This window comes from Poecilia latipinna, unplaced genomic scaffold (genome assembly GCF_001443285.1).
Source record: "Poecilia latipinna isolate Pla-1442-1.1 unplaced genomic scaffold, P_latipinna-1.0 Scaffold1048, whole genome shotgun sequence".
In the NCBI taxonomy this organism is placed as follows: domain Eukaryota; kingdom Metazoa; phylum Chordata; class Actinopteri; order Cyprinodontiformes; family Poeciliidae; genus Poecilia; species Poecilia latipinna.
The window spans coordinates 19463-35958 of NW_015113664.1; the positions used below are offsets into that span (position 1 = coordinate 19463).

At 39.8% G+C, this 16496-nt stretch overlaps 1 protein-coding gene across 8 annotated transcripts in view; it reads left to right on the forward strand.

Annotated features, from left to right (window-relative positions):
• Positions 1-16496, forward strand: part of pard3ab (par-3 family cell polarity regulator alpha, b) — a 151361-nt gene that overhangs the window by 4089 nt on the left and 130776 nt on the right. For 4 of the 8 annotated variants that reach the window (XM_015051495.1, XM_015051499.1, XM_015051492.1 and 1 more), the window contains exons 3-8: positions 1658-1741; positions 4272-4397; positions 6568-6938; positions 10543-10682; positions 11891-12019; positions 15984-16019. In XM_015051495.1, coding sequence (XP_014906981.1) covers positions 1658-1741; positions 4272-4397; positions 6568-6938; positions 10543-10682; positions 11891-12019; positions 15984-16019 — 886 coding nt within the window. The remainder of the gene's footprint in view (positions 1-1657; positions 1742-4271; positions 4398-6567; positions 6939-10542; positions 10683-11890; positions 12020-15983; positions 16020-16496) is intronic. The other 4 variants (XM_015051500.1, XM_015051494.1, XM_015051496.1 and 1 more) reach the window with 3 other exon arrangements.

A 16496-nucleotide genomic window follows, 5' to 3' on the forward strand; every position in this document is an offset into this window, starting at 1 on the left:
TTGCTCTTTTTCTCCTTCATTTCCTGCTTCTTGCTTCCAAAATAAAAGCATCTTCTGTTCTGCATCTTGTTTGCTGCCTTGTGGTGTTTTTTTATCTTCTGTTATTGCGAAAATTAGACTAAATGACAATAAAAGTGCTGATAAAAGCAGCCAGTCGGCCCAAACTTCATCGACATGGAGTGAAAACAAGCCGATGAGTTGATCCCACATCCTGTCAGGAAGTTTTTACGACTTTTCTTTCAGCAGAGGAAGTTACATTTATCCTGAGGGAACTCATTTTTACTCCCCAGGATCAATTCGACAAGGTTTGTTTTCAAAAGTCCTGCTTTGTTTGTGTTTTTATTGTTTTTGTTCTGCAATAATTTGACGACTGATCATATTTTCTACTCCAGGTTTTTGTGAAATTTCCAGTCTAGTGCTTGTGCTTCACCACAAACATATTTTCTTGCTTAAAAATAGCATCTAAAATGGGTGAAAAAACCACCCGAAGTATCAGGAAGACCACATTAAAAATCTCCACGAAGGAGAAAAATATAAAGAAATGAACATTATTTTATTCACTACGTTGCGGCACGTGTTGGGTTTTGGTCTTAAAAATTGTTTTTTTTTTTCCTCCATCATGATTTATTTGAAGTTTTTGTCGTTTGTCACCTTTGCAACATATTTTCATATTTAATTAGGCTCTTTGTTAATTCACCCCTTCAGTTTTATTCTGATCAAACCAGAAACCTTTAGTCACAGATCCTGACAGCAGATTTAGATTGTTGCTCAAGTCCTCAGTTGTCAAAGAAGGTAAAGTTCTAGAAATGTTTTTCTGGATTTGAAGAACCTGAAGCTGCAAAATTATGAAATGGATGAAAAGATGAAATGACCAGGACTCGGTTAATTTGTCTGTTTGTTCACTTGATGCTTTCCTAACATTTTCCCATTTCATTTAAGTGCAGTGAATCCAAACCTGATGAGTTATAAAAAAACAAAACAAAGCTTTGTTGTAACTCCGATAATCACATTAAAAGGTTCTTATGGATATTTTGTTTTGATCGTAACTAACTAATGTGGACCAGAACTACAGTTGGATGAATATAAAACCATTAGAAAATAACCTGAACAAACACAGAGAGATAATTAATGGTTAAATCCACACGATGAGTTTGTTTCATTTTCGACGTGTTAGGGCCTTATTAAACAAAAATAACAAAATTATGAAAACAGTCACAATATGATGAGAATCAGAAATCATAGTATTATAAGAATAAAGTCATAATTTTATGAAAATAAAGCTGTGCAAGAATGAGAATAAAGTCCTAATATGAGATTAAAGTAATATTTTGGTAATAAAGTCACAGTATTATGAAAATAATTATATTAAGTCGTTATATTACGACTTTATTCTTGTAATACTGCAACTTTATTCTGGTATTATTTCTACTTTATTCTTGTAATTTTATTATTTTATTTGCTTAATGTGGCCTTAATTCTCCATTGCACAAAATAAAAGCAGGTTAGGATGAAATGGAGCAACTAAAGGTGTAAAATGGGGGTTGAATTAACATGGAGCCTTTTTGTTGCATGTTTATTTTTGCCTTATTTCTTGTTTTTATTTTGTTTTACCCACATGCTGCCTCCTCTTCCCCTCCGCCACCTTTGCGTCTCCCAGAGACATTGTGAAACTGGTGGAGGTGTCGAACGACGGGGGGCCTCTGGGGATCCACGTGGTGCCTTTCAGTGGCAGGGACCGCAGGTAAAAATGACCAAAGGGCTCCGAGTGACCAAAACCTGCACAAAAACACTCCATATTTATAGAAGACATAAAGCTGTTATGTCTTCTAATCATTAAAACCCCTCCTCACTTCTCTCAGCACAAGTTTGGTGATTTACTAAAACAAGATTTCCTTCTGGAAATATAATCTGTTCTGGATCACATCAGACCCAAATATACATGCACAACAGGCATTCCTCTCGGATGCCCCATTACTCCTTCAAACCTGAATCCACCCGTATGAAACACACACACACACACACTCATTTTCCAGCTTTAGCATCGTGAAACCATTTCCCAGTTTCCGATTTTCCATCAGGCTGGTTTTTGTTTTCAAACGGCCGTCGGATTCCAACATGGCTGCTGTTCAATGTGTTGTTGCGAAGCTGCGTTCACAACATTCAGCTCCGTGCAAACACACATGGAGAAAAGCTGAATTCAGCATCTGGTTTAGATACAAGCAGGATTCCAGTGCAGCAAAGAAAACTCTGGAATCTGAGATGAAAAATTTACATTTCCAGATGTTTAACGGACAGAAAAAGCTTTTGAGCTCCATATTCCAGAAACACAAAATCTAAAAAATACTTTTAATCTCATTTCTAGTCGTTATACACCTGAAATGAGACAAAATTACCTTTTCAGCAGGATACAGGAGCTTGGTTTAAGTCGATAATTCCTTAATATAGATCTTTTTTTTAAATGTGCTAGTTCCACTGACAGATTATTTTACTAATAAGACATTTTTCCAAACTGATGTGAAATAATTTACCATTTTATGACTTTAAACGAGTTACTTGTGAGCTGGGTTGTCTTATTTCAAGTGAACTAAGGCATTTGCATTAGAAACTGGACCAAAATTACCTGTAACATTTTATGTTTTTCCAGTGCATCCCTCATAAACCATAAAAGCATGAATCTGCCCCATAAACTCAGAAAAACTCTTCAGAACCGAAGCATAACATCCCCTTTCCCTCCAACTCCCAGCTTCATCAGCCTAAAAGCAAATTTATAATGCACTTTTCTTTTTATTGGGACAAACGTCATTTCGAGCGTTGCAGTAAGATTAAGAAGCCCGACTTTCATCAGAGGAATGGCTTCTCCTCCTCTTCTGCAAATCATATTGTTTTTTTTTCTTTTACTGTGATTCAATCAAAAAAAAAAATTCTCTACTTTTTCAAACTCCAGAACTTTTCGTCTTACATTGAAATCAACCTAATTTACGCAGGAGCTCACGCTGCCTCAAGAAAATAATAGTAAAGAAGAAGGAGTGATTATCTGTGTGAGGCTGACTTTCCTCCTGAGCTGCCGGTCAGTAATCCTTTCAGGTGGAGTTCGCCTCTGGGCGTAAACCGTTTTCCTCTGTCGGCTCAGCGTGGGTCCCTTTGTGCGACTTTTCCCCGAGCCTTAATGACGTTCAGGGGGTTGAAGCACCTAGAAACTCAGCAGAGGAACCTGAACATGCAAACTGTCAGCAGAGCTGCAAACACAGCCTCCCCTGATGAGACGGACATGTTTCTCTCAATACCTGCAGAATGAAGCAAAAACCAAAGAGCTTTAAATAACATCCTCATTTTTATAAGATCTAATTTACGCATTAAAGCAATAATCCATGTTCTGCTGTCATCCAAACCCAACCTGAAACTTACAAAGCATCCAAACTGATTATTTATTAAACATAAAGCCTAACTGGGAAAAAACTAAGTACACCCTTACTGTGTGAAAGGGGATAAAGCAGCTAAATAAGGACCTTCAAAGTGGCATTTTATATCACAATAAAGTAACTATGTTACCATCAGTTGTTATAAACAAAAGCTTCTTATTTATATATACATGTAAACAGCTAAGAGCCCACTGCATTGAAAGCCTCCTGGTTATTCCACCAAATATTGATTTCTGACTAAAATATTAGTTTTGTTGTTTCTAAATGAATATGAATTTATTTTCTTTGCATTATTTGAGGTCTGAAAGCCCTGCATCTTTTCCTTATTTTGCCCATTTCTCATTTTCTGCAAATAAAAACTACATTTTTGCTTGTAATTTCATAGACATGTTGTCAGTAGTTCATGGAATAAAAGAAAAATGTTCATTTCACTCAAACATTTAAGTAAAATCAGAGAAACTGATCATTTTAAGTGGTCTCTTGATTTTTCCAGAGCTGCATATATTTTAAAAAATGACTTAAATTTTACTTCCTAATTTAACGCCTTGAAAAAGGGCCTCTGTCTCTTTAAAAACATTTCTCTTTCTGAAACTCCACCTTCAGGGAGTCATCACATTAACCCTTTAACAACGTTTTTACCAGCGTTTCACTGAGAAGCAGCTCCTTCATTAAACTCAGCATTTCCACCAGCTGTTTGCTAATTGCTGCTGGCTAGTCTGAAGGAGCTGAGCGGGGAGGGAGACGCTCTGCGACACACAAGCCTAAGTTTAGATGATCATTTTGTTTCTTCACTCGTCAAACTCGTTTTATTTTGTGTTGAATCTGTTTGACATGAGCTTTCGAACCTTTCAGGACTCTTGGCTTGTTGGTCAAGCGTCTGGAGAGGGGAGGGAAGGCCGAGCACCAGGGCCTTTTCCAGGAGAACGACTGCATCATCCGTATCAATAACGGAGACCTGCGAAACATCCGATTCGAACAGTAAGCCTGAAGCTGAAGCTGCTGTGGCTCAGTTTTCTGGAGCGTCTGATCTTTGCTTCAATCCCGAACCTGTCCCTTCGCTGTAACCCGCTGCATTTCTCCTGCCAGGCTCCTCTGATGTCTGCGCAGCGCCAAGCTAACCTTTCCCAGTTTAGCTCCTGTAGCTCCTAACTTCTGACGCTGACCCTGAAATCCTCTCTGCTGCTCCTCATTCCTGCTTTAACACTTTCTTCATTCCTAAATATGGAGGCCTGTTAACATTTATAGCTCCTGCTTTTCACGGCTGTTTGTGTGTTTTTTTATTTTTGGGAAGCTTGTTCACATCAGTGTTGTTCTGAGAAGACAGAAATCTATCACACGGCTTAAGAAAAGACTCGGATATGTTCGCTAATTTAGAAAATAAACATTCATCAATAGCTTGAATTGTTCACAATTTCTCATTTTTCAAAAGTCAATGCTTTAACATCCATGCTTCCTCTCAGTCGGTAGCAAAGCTTAGAAAAAATTAAAGGAAGTCACTTTCTAGTTAGAAATGCCGTTTTGTGAGCATCTCTAACTGAGAAGTTAGTTTTCTAACCCTAAAGCTCAAAACGTAAACATCAGTTCTGCTAATGCTAAAGTGCTATGCTAACATACCAAAAGCTAATACTGAACTGCTAATGTCTACAATGTTGGTCTCGGTCTTTCTAGACTCTACCTGGACTTTATCGGTTGGTTGTTTCTTGGAAATCTGTCCATTTCTTAAGACTTACAAGTTTTTTAAACTTACTTTTTGAAAAGTAACCTGCATGTCGACACAGATTTATCCCCCAGTTTGGGTGACAGTCAACAGTCGGTTACAGTGTTGTGTTTAGCCAACGACCCCTAAACACAAACGTAAAACTGGACATGCACCGGTCCAGTTTTAATATCTATCGGTTCCGATATAGAAAATGGTTCTAGATTGGGTATCAATGACATTGATCCCGATCCGTAAGAGCAGATCTATTCAGTCTAATTCTATGTGCTTTGAGCGACGTCTTGCTTTATGATTTATTTTATATTATTCCTAGAAGACAGAAGGCTTGTTGCAGTTTATTTTTGTCGGTTTATGTATTTGGTTTTTATTCTCCTAACTGAACAACTGAAAGTTGTCGTTTCATGTCTGACCGAGTTTGTGAAACTGTTGGTGTATTTAATTATGTACTGGTGCAGAGTTGTCAATTTGTAATTCAATTTTTGTTTTTAAGTTAATTCAGGTTTGTTTTTCGGCATCGATCGCTGTTGGCTGGAACCTCAGATATGGGTATCAGAAGTGAATCGGTGCAAATCTCAGTGAAAGCTGCAGAAAGACTTGGCAAGACAACCTGACTTCTCAAAAGCAATACATAAAGTAATGAGACACGACTCGAGACTTTTGCACAGTGCCGGTTTCTTGGCAGTAGAATAAAAAGTAATTCAATCCTTATTGTTCCTGTTATGTTAAAGCTCGCCTTCCAGCATCTGAAACATAACCTTTGCAGAGAGACGGAGAATAAACCTTCCAGGCAAAGGCACTTTACAAGAGCAGCAGTTGTCCTTGGTATTAAAGGCGTTTTTATCAAGGCGCGCTGCATATTGCATCCTGTCTGCCACTCCATTTTTGAGGCCAAAAATTGTAAAGATGCCGTGAAAAGACCCCGACGTCTTTCGGGAACATTATTAGCAGCTGGGAATATGCGGCCAAAAAACCCTTCAAGTTTAAGTTGTTAGTCCATAGGAGGGGGAAGCGTTTCAGATTCTAGTTTCCTAAACGTCCGTTCAGCTGTCGGGGTGTGCTGCACGGAAACAGGTGGTGCTAACAAGGCAACACAAGTTTCCACTCACACCTTCTGAAGGGGTTTAAAGAGGATTTTCTGTGAACAAGCCGACGCGTAGCGGTCTGCTTCATCTGCAGCCAAATGAGAAGATTATGTGATGGAGGAGTCGGGGAGGGTTCGGTTTCTTTTTAGAGCTGCTTGCGTTGGCAATAAGTGTTAATTAACATGTCAGATTGTTCAGGTGGGCGAAGATGGACATCTGGTAGGTGGAGCGCTTCACCAGGCGGCGACGTGATTAACACTGGATGAGTGTGTGATGCTCTTTTCATACCCAAAATAAAACTTCCCCTGCTTATCCTCCTGTTGTTGTGTTTCTCTGCTCTTTGCTGTAGAGCTCAGAACATGTTCCGCCAGGCCATGCGCTCCCCGGTCATCATGTTCCACGTGGTGCCGTCGTCCATGAAGGCCCGCTACGAGCAGCTGTCGCACGCCGAGAGGAACCCCTCGTTTTCCTCGGGGCGCTTCAGCCCAGACTCGCTGTCCGGCGTCGACCACAACCCACAGAGGATGAACCGCCACGGATCCCAAACGCAGACCCACCCAGACCCGAACAACGGCTACCCACCTCTGAGCCACCCTGCCGTCACGGCGGCCAAGCCTCCCACAGGCCACGCCCACTCGCCTCAGAGGGCGCCGAACTCCACGCCCACGCCGGGGTTCACCAAAAAGGTGGGGCGGCGGTTCAACATTCAGCTCAAGAAAGGTGAGTTGGAATACAATCCACAGGATTTTAAGGCTAATCAGTTCTTTTATGTTTCAAAGGGACTTTTTATGCACATTTTGTACCAGATTTTGTACCAGATTGTTGTATTGATTGTTATAAGCAGCAGATCCTGCTGCTTATAAAAACAGCCAAGGTGTTTATAAAAAAAAAAAAAAACATTTCTTGGTAATGCATGGTTCTCGTGTGACATCACACTTGCGGGAACTTTGTAGGTGACGGCCATCTTGGTAGGTGTCTGTAACTGCCATCGCAGGTATTTAATTAGTTTGATACAAATCACCATTTTTTGTGACTGGTATCCTAAAGAAGCATATTACAAATGGAAATGTTTTTTAAGAGCCGTGTTTGTGGGGACGTGATTGCAGTCAGACCCATATAGTTACCTAAAACAAAAATAATAATTATCGTCACTTGTATCATTATCACGATAGTGCCACAAAATATTGTGATAAAAATTTAAGTCCATATCACCCAAACCTTGTCTGTAATGTTCTATTTAAAACTAAAGAGTCCATTCCCTTATCTTGGCATAGAAATGGTCTTGATGAGCCTCCACAGAATCACCAGAACTGGTCCAGTTGATGTGAAAGTGAGAACCGAGTGAAGCTGCAGTCTGGGTCAGGACTGAGTCTTCTCTGCGGTGCGGTTCTGAGTGACAGCTGGCCCAGGTGGTGTGATCCTCTGCCAGCAGGATTTCAGGTGTCGGCGCCAGGAAGCTTGTTGCTAAGCAGCTGCTGGTCCCTGAAAGGAGTCTGACGGGGCTGCATCGTGTGTCACTGCAATCCTCACCCAAATCTGTCCGCTCTCATTGGACTGGGATCAATCCAGTCTGACAAAAATAAAACGACAAAAAAAACAGCACCCAGCTGCTTGTTGCCTCCTTTGGTTTGACGAAATCCAAACTAACCGAAAAATATAAGCTGAGAAATAAATAAAACCTGTAATTAAGGGGGAAACCGTAGCTAATTTGAACTGTGTTGTGTTTATAAAACATGTAGATATAATCTTCATTTTCGTGTTTATCAATCTGTTTAGTAGCTTTTTGAACTTATGTGAAATATTTTTTCCTCTCCACTCAAGCAGCTTATCAGTAAATTACAATACTCCATACTCCTCACTGTTTTTTTTATTTTATTTCTTTTATTCACAGTTTAAAGTGAACATGTCGCATCTTAACACAACACAAAAGTTCAGCAAGAAAAGGAGTAGTTTGAAGAAAAACAATCCTATATAGTCTGCTATTCCTGCCAAAAACTTACTAATAAAAACTAGCAAACAATTTCTAAGAACTAATTAAAACTAGCTGGAAGTCACAAAAAATAAAACAAACTATAATGGAAAACCCAAACTTGTTATAAAATGGAGGCATAATCAAAATACTTGCATTGTTTTTTATTCTGCACCTAAAAATTAACCAAAGTATGAAAATACACTAAAATTCCTACCATACCCATCCAAACAAAACAGTATTTAACTAATAAAAACTAATTTAAACTGGTAAACACACTCTAAAAGCTAAATTAAAACTGAAGTCTCTGTTTTAATTTAGCTGTTTCTCTAGCTTGTGTTTTAGCCCCGTTCCCGTCCAGAGAGGCAATCTGTTCTCATTCCCCCCATTTTGTTTGCCGTTTTCGGAGCGGACACTCACAGGGATTAACGGCGGTTCCCAGGAGCCGCTGTGGCTCCTCGTTTTTGTTCCGAGTGCCGATTTAAGCCGACTGCTTCGAGCGCAGATTAAACTCCCGCCTCAAATCAGACACCGGTCCCCTCGTAAATCCTGCCGAGTATCAGAATCAATGGGAATCCTGGAGATGGCCGAGGTGTGTCCTAATCACGCTAATGAGTGAACGATCCTCCTCCTGCTCCGGTTTACCGGAGGAAGCGCCGGCAGAGGCTCCTGACTGCAGCGGGAAGCTGATTGCTTCATCAGTGTGGGGATTAGTTTGAGGAGACAGGATGGGAAATGTTTTACTGTTGTGGGATTAAAGCCAGCACTCTGATAAAACCAGCATCGCCCTTAAATAAACTTCTTTTAACAATAGGTTTACACAGCAGAACATTCTTATTTTGCAGGATGAAGGTTTTCACAGGAGGTCTTCCTCAGCTTGGTGGTGATGGAGGTGATGAAACGGCAGCAGAAGCATCCAGACATGCTAACGAAAGCTAAGCTAAAGGACTCAGCAGAACTTTCTCTCTCACAAACAGACTGAGTTTATTTATTTATAGCAGGATTTAATCTGACCGAATTTAATCCGACTGGATTCAACCTGACTGGATTTAATCCGACTGGATTTAATCCGACTGGATTTAATCTGTCTGGATTTAATCTGACTGGATTCAATCTGACTGGATTCAATCTGACTGGATTCAATCCGACTGGATTTAATCTGACTGGATTTAATCTGACTGGATTCAACCTGACTGGATTTAATCTGACTGGATTCAATCTGACTGGATTCAATCTGACTGGATTCAATCTGACTGGATTCAATCTGACTGGATTCAACCTGACTGGATTCAACCTGACTGGATTCAACCTGTCTGGATTTAATCTGTCTGGATTTAATCTGTCTGGATTTAATCTGTCTGGATTTAATCTGACTGGATTTAATCCGACTGGATTTAATCCGACTGGATTCAACCTGACTGGATTCAACCTGACTGGATTTAATCTGTCTGGATTTAATCTGGATTCAACCTGACTGGATTTAATCTGACTGGATTTAATCCGACTGGATTCAACCTGACTGGATTCAACCTGACTGGATTTAATCTGTCTGGATTTAATCTGTCTGGATTTAATCTGTCTGGATTTAATCTGGATTCAACCTGACTGGATTCAACCTGACTGGATTCAACCTGACTGGATTCAACCTGACTGGATTCAACCTGACTGGATTTAATCTGACTGGATTTAATCTGACTGGATTTAATCTGACTGGATTTAATCCGACTGGATTCAACCTGACTGGATTTAATCTGACTGGATTCAATCTGTCCATCATTGTCCGTTCTCTCCTCCTTCCTTGTGTCCTACCACTCTCCTTTCCTTATCCGTCCTTCTTTCCTTTCTGTCCTTACTTCCTTACTTCCTTCCTTACTTCCTTCCTTACTTCCTCTCCTCACCTCACCCTCTTCCTTACCTTCTTCCTTGCCTTAAAACAAAGGATCTGTGACAAAAACTTGGAATCTTGTGGTCAGTTTAGTGGCAACCAGAAAATGATTGATTATAGATTTTCCACGTAGATAATTATCCAGAAAATCTGCGAAGGTTATTTCAGGAGACTGAAGCGTTTATTTGAATATAAATATGTTTAAATATAGACATAAATCTGGTAACTCGCTGCATATGCCAGTTGTCGGCTGTTATTTCCTGTAAACATCTGATGTAATTACCCAGATACATGTGTCGTGTTCTCCTCCTCGTTCTGAACTCTTTCTCCTCCATTGTTGCCGTGTCTTACATCAGATCCATGCAAACCGTGCCAGTTGGATCCAAGCGCGTTTTACTCACTTCTGCCTTCAGGTCAAACCAAATCCCACCATTAAATCTTCCGTCCTTTGCTTTTTGTTTTTCCCGAAGGCCCTGAAGGACTCGGCTTCAGCATAACGTCGCGTGACGTCCCCATCGGCGGCTCCGCTCCGATCTACGTCAAGAACATCCTTCCCCGGGGGGCCGCCATCCAAGATGGCCGCCTTAAGGCAGGAGACCGGCTGCTGGAGGTGAGACGTTCTCTGGGTTTAAACGCGATGAGAGTTTCAGTCAAACCTGCCTGCCAACTGTTTTGTTAATTAAAGCTCCTGGTTTTGATGTGGAAATTCTGCGTCTTGTTCAGAAATCAAAGCGTTTTCCCAAACTCTCGTGCTGCAGCGAGAGAACGGCGTCTGAAGTTGCATCATCCCTCTTTGCAAGTAATTTGCATAACAGATTATCGCACCGCGAGGCTCAGACGTTCTGGCTCAAATCAGAAACTCAGCGGTGAATCTCAATGTAATCATGTAAAAACTGACTAAATCTGTTTGGAAGACACTTTGTGGATTAAGTTTAAGAAAAGCAGACGTATCTGCTTGTGTTTAGTTTGTAATCCTCCTTTAGTAGAATATTTTCAGTCTGTTTTCGGTTCCTCCTCTCGACCAAAATCACTTCTGATTGGTCAACTGACCAGTTTCTAAACTGATAGATTTCTTATTGATTTTCTGCTCAACTTTCTGACAATCGTCTTCCTGAGGTTTGATGGGATGGTTGACAAAACCGACAGATTAATTTACTTTAAGTTCGCATCTACCAACGATCCGTCCATCCACCCAACGTTTCAATAATTGATCTAGTTATCGATCCATCCATTCATTCGTCAGGCCGTGTGTTTAATCATTTCTGTCTTCATCCGTCAAATCATCCATCCAATACGCTGTTCATCCAATCATCAGTCCGTCCATCCAGTCGTCCATCTGTCCATTTGTCTATCCAGTCATTCATCCATCAGTCCATCATTCATTCATTTTCCCATTCATTTACTTATCAAATTTTCAGTCTTTCATCCATTTAATCCACTCTTCACTTCCTTACATCACTAAAACAATATTTAGAAATTAAAAAAAACAACAAAGTCTAATGTGTTCAGTTCACAACCAGGAACTTACATTGTTTGCAATGATTAAAATAAAGGTTAATCATTAAATCATTACAATTTCTGTACATCAGTTTAAACTTCAGTGGAGGAATCCAAGTTTTCCTTTGTGATGACGCCATGTTTGCGTTTCCTCTGTGATGACCCCATGTTTGCGTTTCCTCTGTGATGACGCCATGTTTGCGTTTCCTCTGTGATGACGCCATGTTTGCGTTTCCTCTGCGATGACGCCATGTTTGCGTTTCCTCTGTGATGACGCCATGTTTGCGTTTCCTCTCTGACGCCATGTTTTCGCCGGTCCAGGTGAACGGCGTGGACCTGAACGGCCGGACGCAGGAGGAGGTCGTCTCGTTGCTCAGGAACACTCCGATGGGCGGTGCTGTGGGGCTGCTGGTTCTACGCCAGGAAGACGCTTTCCCACCCAGAGAAGTCGTAAGTCTCCGCCTCCGCTGCTGCTCTTCATCCCTTCATCTTCCTCTGTGTGTTGGCTCGCAGTGAGCTGTCACAACTTTTCACTTCGCTCCGTCTGAGCGTGCAGATCGATTTTCCCGCCCTGTCGCTGCTCTCCTCTGTTATCAGGAGGCAAACCCGCAGAGATCTCGCTCTTTATCTTTATCTCTCCTGCTTATTCCCCTCTGCATCTCTTCACTTCCGCCTCCATCTGTGTGTTTTACCTCAGAGCTGACTCTCAGATTGATGGATGTGGGAACAAGCAGACAGACGCAGGCCAGGTTGCAAGAAGGGAGGGAATAAACAAACTGGGCTTGAATATCAATCAGGCGCCATCCTCACATCTCACTGCCGACAGAGACGGAAATCTTTATGATTGAAACGTGTCTGGAGTTTATAAACGTTGAACTTGAAGTTTTATCCAGGTCTAAATACAGATAGACATGAAAACAAAGCTTTTAAATCCAAATATGCCAACTTTTTGCAGCTTTTTGAAACTTATTCAGGACTAAAGAATGCATCCTATTTTCTTATATTCATCTGATTTGTTCCCTTTTCCAGAGTAAAATTGTCAAACATCCTTTAACTTTAAAGCTGCAGTATTTAACTTTTATAAAAATTGTTTTTTTATTTAAATATTTGTTAAAACTTTCACTCTGGTATGACTGTGCAAAATGAGAGACAATTTTAAAAAATCGATCTACATCGAGCTTCTGTTGCCGTCTACAAAAATGTGACCAAAATCAACCAATCAATGCCAGTAGGAGGGTCAGAGCGCTGTCAATCAACCTCATGTACTCGCTGCTCAATGTATTAACAGCAGAGAAATAACCTATTATTGCAGGAAAACTGTTTATCCTCTTTTATGCCTGGCTACGTTAACTAGCCTGAATATTCATAACCGGCTATGCTAGCTTGAGGATGATTGATAGCGCTAAGCCCCGCCTCCTGGCTCTGATTGGTTGATTATAGTTACCACTGGGAGAAGGCAGGGGAGCTTGATTTTTTTTTTTTTCAGTTTATCTGTCTCATATTATCCCGTCATAACATGGAAACAGTTTCAACAAATATGAACAAATCTTTTTTTTTTATTAACATTGCATACTGCAGCTTTAACTGAAATGTAAAAATCAAGAAGTTTGAATTTTTTTTAGTTTTTTAAACATGTAGTGACTCAAAAATATCTTTATAGTGTGTTAAAACTTTAACCTGCACTAATCTCTGAGTGTCCATAATCAAGCAGCAGCAGTTTTAAATAAAAAAAATTCAGTTAAATTCCAAAATATTTCATTTATCTCAAAGGGAAATTAAATGTTTTCCTGAGTGATATCTTGTAAGTATCTTCAGAGAGTCGTTGTGGATGGTGATTCTGTGGGCAGTGAGAATGTATTTTCACATTTTTGAAAGTAAACTTGAACTTTGAACTTGATCTCCAGTAGCAGTGAGTGCTGCAACTAATCTGAAGAAGCCTCTGACTGAAGACTGTTGCTGTAAGACAGTTTTGTTACTGTTATGGCAGGTTAAGAGATCAAAACTGGAGCAGCAGACACACCTTCGGTTGTTAGCTAGCTCTGCTAATCCACCTCATTTGCTTTTGCTGCTCCACTTTAAATTTCCACCTGGCTGTGTGGTCGCAGAGATGTTGGAGTAGGGGATACAATCCGTATACTGACTGATGGAAACAATGGTCAGAGGTCAGGTATTATCCCATGCTTCCATTTCAAAACCAGTTTGATGGACATTTTGAATCATTGACCCAATTTTATGCAAATTCCAACTGTCTGCTGATTTGAGGTCAAGTTGAAAAATTTGGAGGTATTACTACTTCATGACTTCTTCACACTGACATAGAAACAATCCCTGTGCATGATTCTGCCACCACCATGCTTCACAGCTGATTCTGTAGTTGGTTAGAAGTGGCAACAAAGCACTTAGATGGGTATATACATACATATGAACCTGTGTGTATAAATTTCACCTGATGCAGACTATAGAAATATAATTATTTAATCTTTTTATCAGCAGAAAAAAGTTGAAGTGAATCAAAAACGATGCGATACTCATGGCCACGATGAGTGGATTTAAATTTCTGACTAAGTTGAATTTAAATGAATCAACAAGCACTCAGTCTAATAAATTACACCTAATGCAGAGTAATGAAAACATAAAATCAGCAGCTGCTATATTACTGCCACAGGTGGCACACAATTCAGCATTAAACCGTTTCTGCTGCTGGTATTTCAAAAGCTTGTATCACTGATATAAAATGTCATATTTCAAATTATTTTTATTATTTAGCTACTTCTTATTCTACTTTGGCACTATTACAAAAAAATCCTGCATAAAATGACTGAATTTGATCAGGCAGAGTTGAAAACATTCCCTAACTCTGAGGTTTTTATCTAAAATCCTGCACTGATTTATTTTTTAACAATTTAGTCCAACTTCACTGTATTTATCATTGCATAACAAATGGATTGCATAATAAAATCAGGCAACAAAACAAACTGTAAAACAAAAACAATCCAAGTCTTTGTATCAGCTGCTTGGAGACGGATGGGAACTGGATCTGGCAACCCGATCCTCTGAGTCTGTGTGTGGGCGTCATAGCTGCCAGGAATGCCTCGCTGTATTTTCTTCTTTTATAGTTTAGCTGTAACAAATCCGTTCCCACCAAACAAAATAAACCTTTTTTTTGTCTGTGAAGCAGGAAAAAAAAGTCTTGGTTGTTTGATGCTTTGTCAAGAAAAGAACAGCATGAACGCTGTTTTGTTTGGAGGATAATTGCTGTGAGCTGCTCCGTGTCGTTTTCATCAGGTTCAAGCATTTAATCTGTAAAACAATACTACAAATAAAAAAAGTGCTAAATAAAATAAGGCAGCAATAAAAATACATTTTTAAAGATATTTAATATCTGGTGTGAGCTGCAGACATGGTCGCAGTTTCACGTAGGAACCTTTGTGTTGTGTTTCTGGTACGCCTGTAAATCTGTCGCACAGGCTACATCCGCTAACGACAACGATGAACGATGTAGCCAAATCTCTTGGATCACTGGGGGTTAATTTTGCTTTAAAACAAAAATCTGATTGGTCGCTGGAAAGGTTTATGTTCAAGTTGTTAGCGAAGCTATTCGAGCCTAAAAGTAGCATCTTAGTGCTAAACATGCTAAGCTGCTAACGCTAATGTTAAAGAAGCTCCATGTATACTCAGGGGTTCCAGAATCACTGAAAAGCTGAAATCTGATGGTTGAAAAACCTAAATAACCAATTAAAAACAACAAATATCTCAATTGGAGAGCAGATACGTCTGTTGAGCATCAAAAAGGGTTTCTCAATTGAAAATATTGCTTATTTTGCCATTTTTTTAAAATTGAAATGCAATTAATTAGACTCTGCAAATAACTTAATTAAAAAACTTTAAGTTCCACCAGTAATTTTATTAATCATTCATCAGTTAAAATTAGGTCAGTTTTACTGTGCATCATGGCTTTACAATCTAATGTGGTTCAGATGCTAGAAAAAAGAAGCATTAAACTTCATGTTGTTTTTTATCCTTTATAAATAAAATAAATGTATCTATTCAGTAATAGTTTTAGATTTTGTTCTAGAAAATCTCTTAAAAGCAGTGAAATGGCAACCTTTACATTTGCAGCTAACTTTTTTTGGAGGCGCTCGTGTTGCCCTCTGCCGGTGTAGCACCCTGGGCGGAGAGCCGTACCTCTCTTCCATCATAACTGATGATTATTTCTATTAGGTAGTTAAAAAGTTGAGGCTGATTTGTGAAACTGTCGGCTGAGGTTCATCGTTTCTCCGTTTCATGTTTCCATCTTCCTCCATCTGCAGAAACTCACACCATCAAATTTGAACAGTTTCAGTTCATGAATATCTGTTGCTTGACTCCTTTGGTTCTTCTGCCTCCTCTCCCCGTTTCCCTCCACGTTTTTTAGAGCGCTGAACCCCAGAAGCACTCCCACAGAGACCTGGTAAGACCCGACACCAGCCAACACTTTTCTGCTCCTTTATTTATCCGCAACATCTCTTTGCGTAAATGTTCTTTATTTCTTTTGGGAGGAACAGTAAACCTTATCACCCATTTGGGATCAAAACATTAGATTTTGCATGCATTCAGTCCGTAAATCTGATTTTAATCTCTTCCTGAAGTTGCGTTGTCAAACCACAGTTTAATGGCTGTTTTGCAGGATAATTTGCTCCTTAACTCCCCTTAGAGCGAAACGCAGAAAAAGCTTTTTCTTGTCTGCCTGCGATAACATCAACCTGACCTCCTTCTCTCTGAGCTGGAAAATATTTTGCTGTGATGTTAAAGTACGTCAAACTAAAAATGTTAAAAAATCAGCCTGAACCTTAAATTGTTGACTTTTCCAAGGAGCTGTCTCTAATATATTTACAAAAATATATGATTTCTTTGCGTAAACCTCAACTAGAATTAGATTTATTACTAA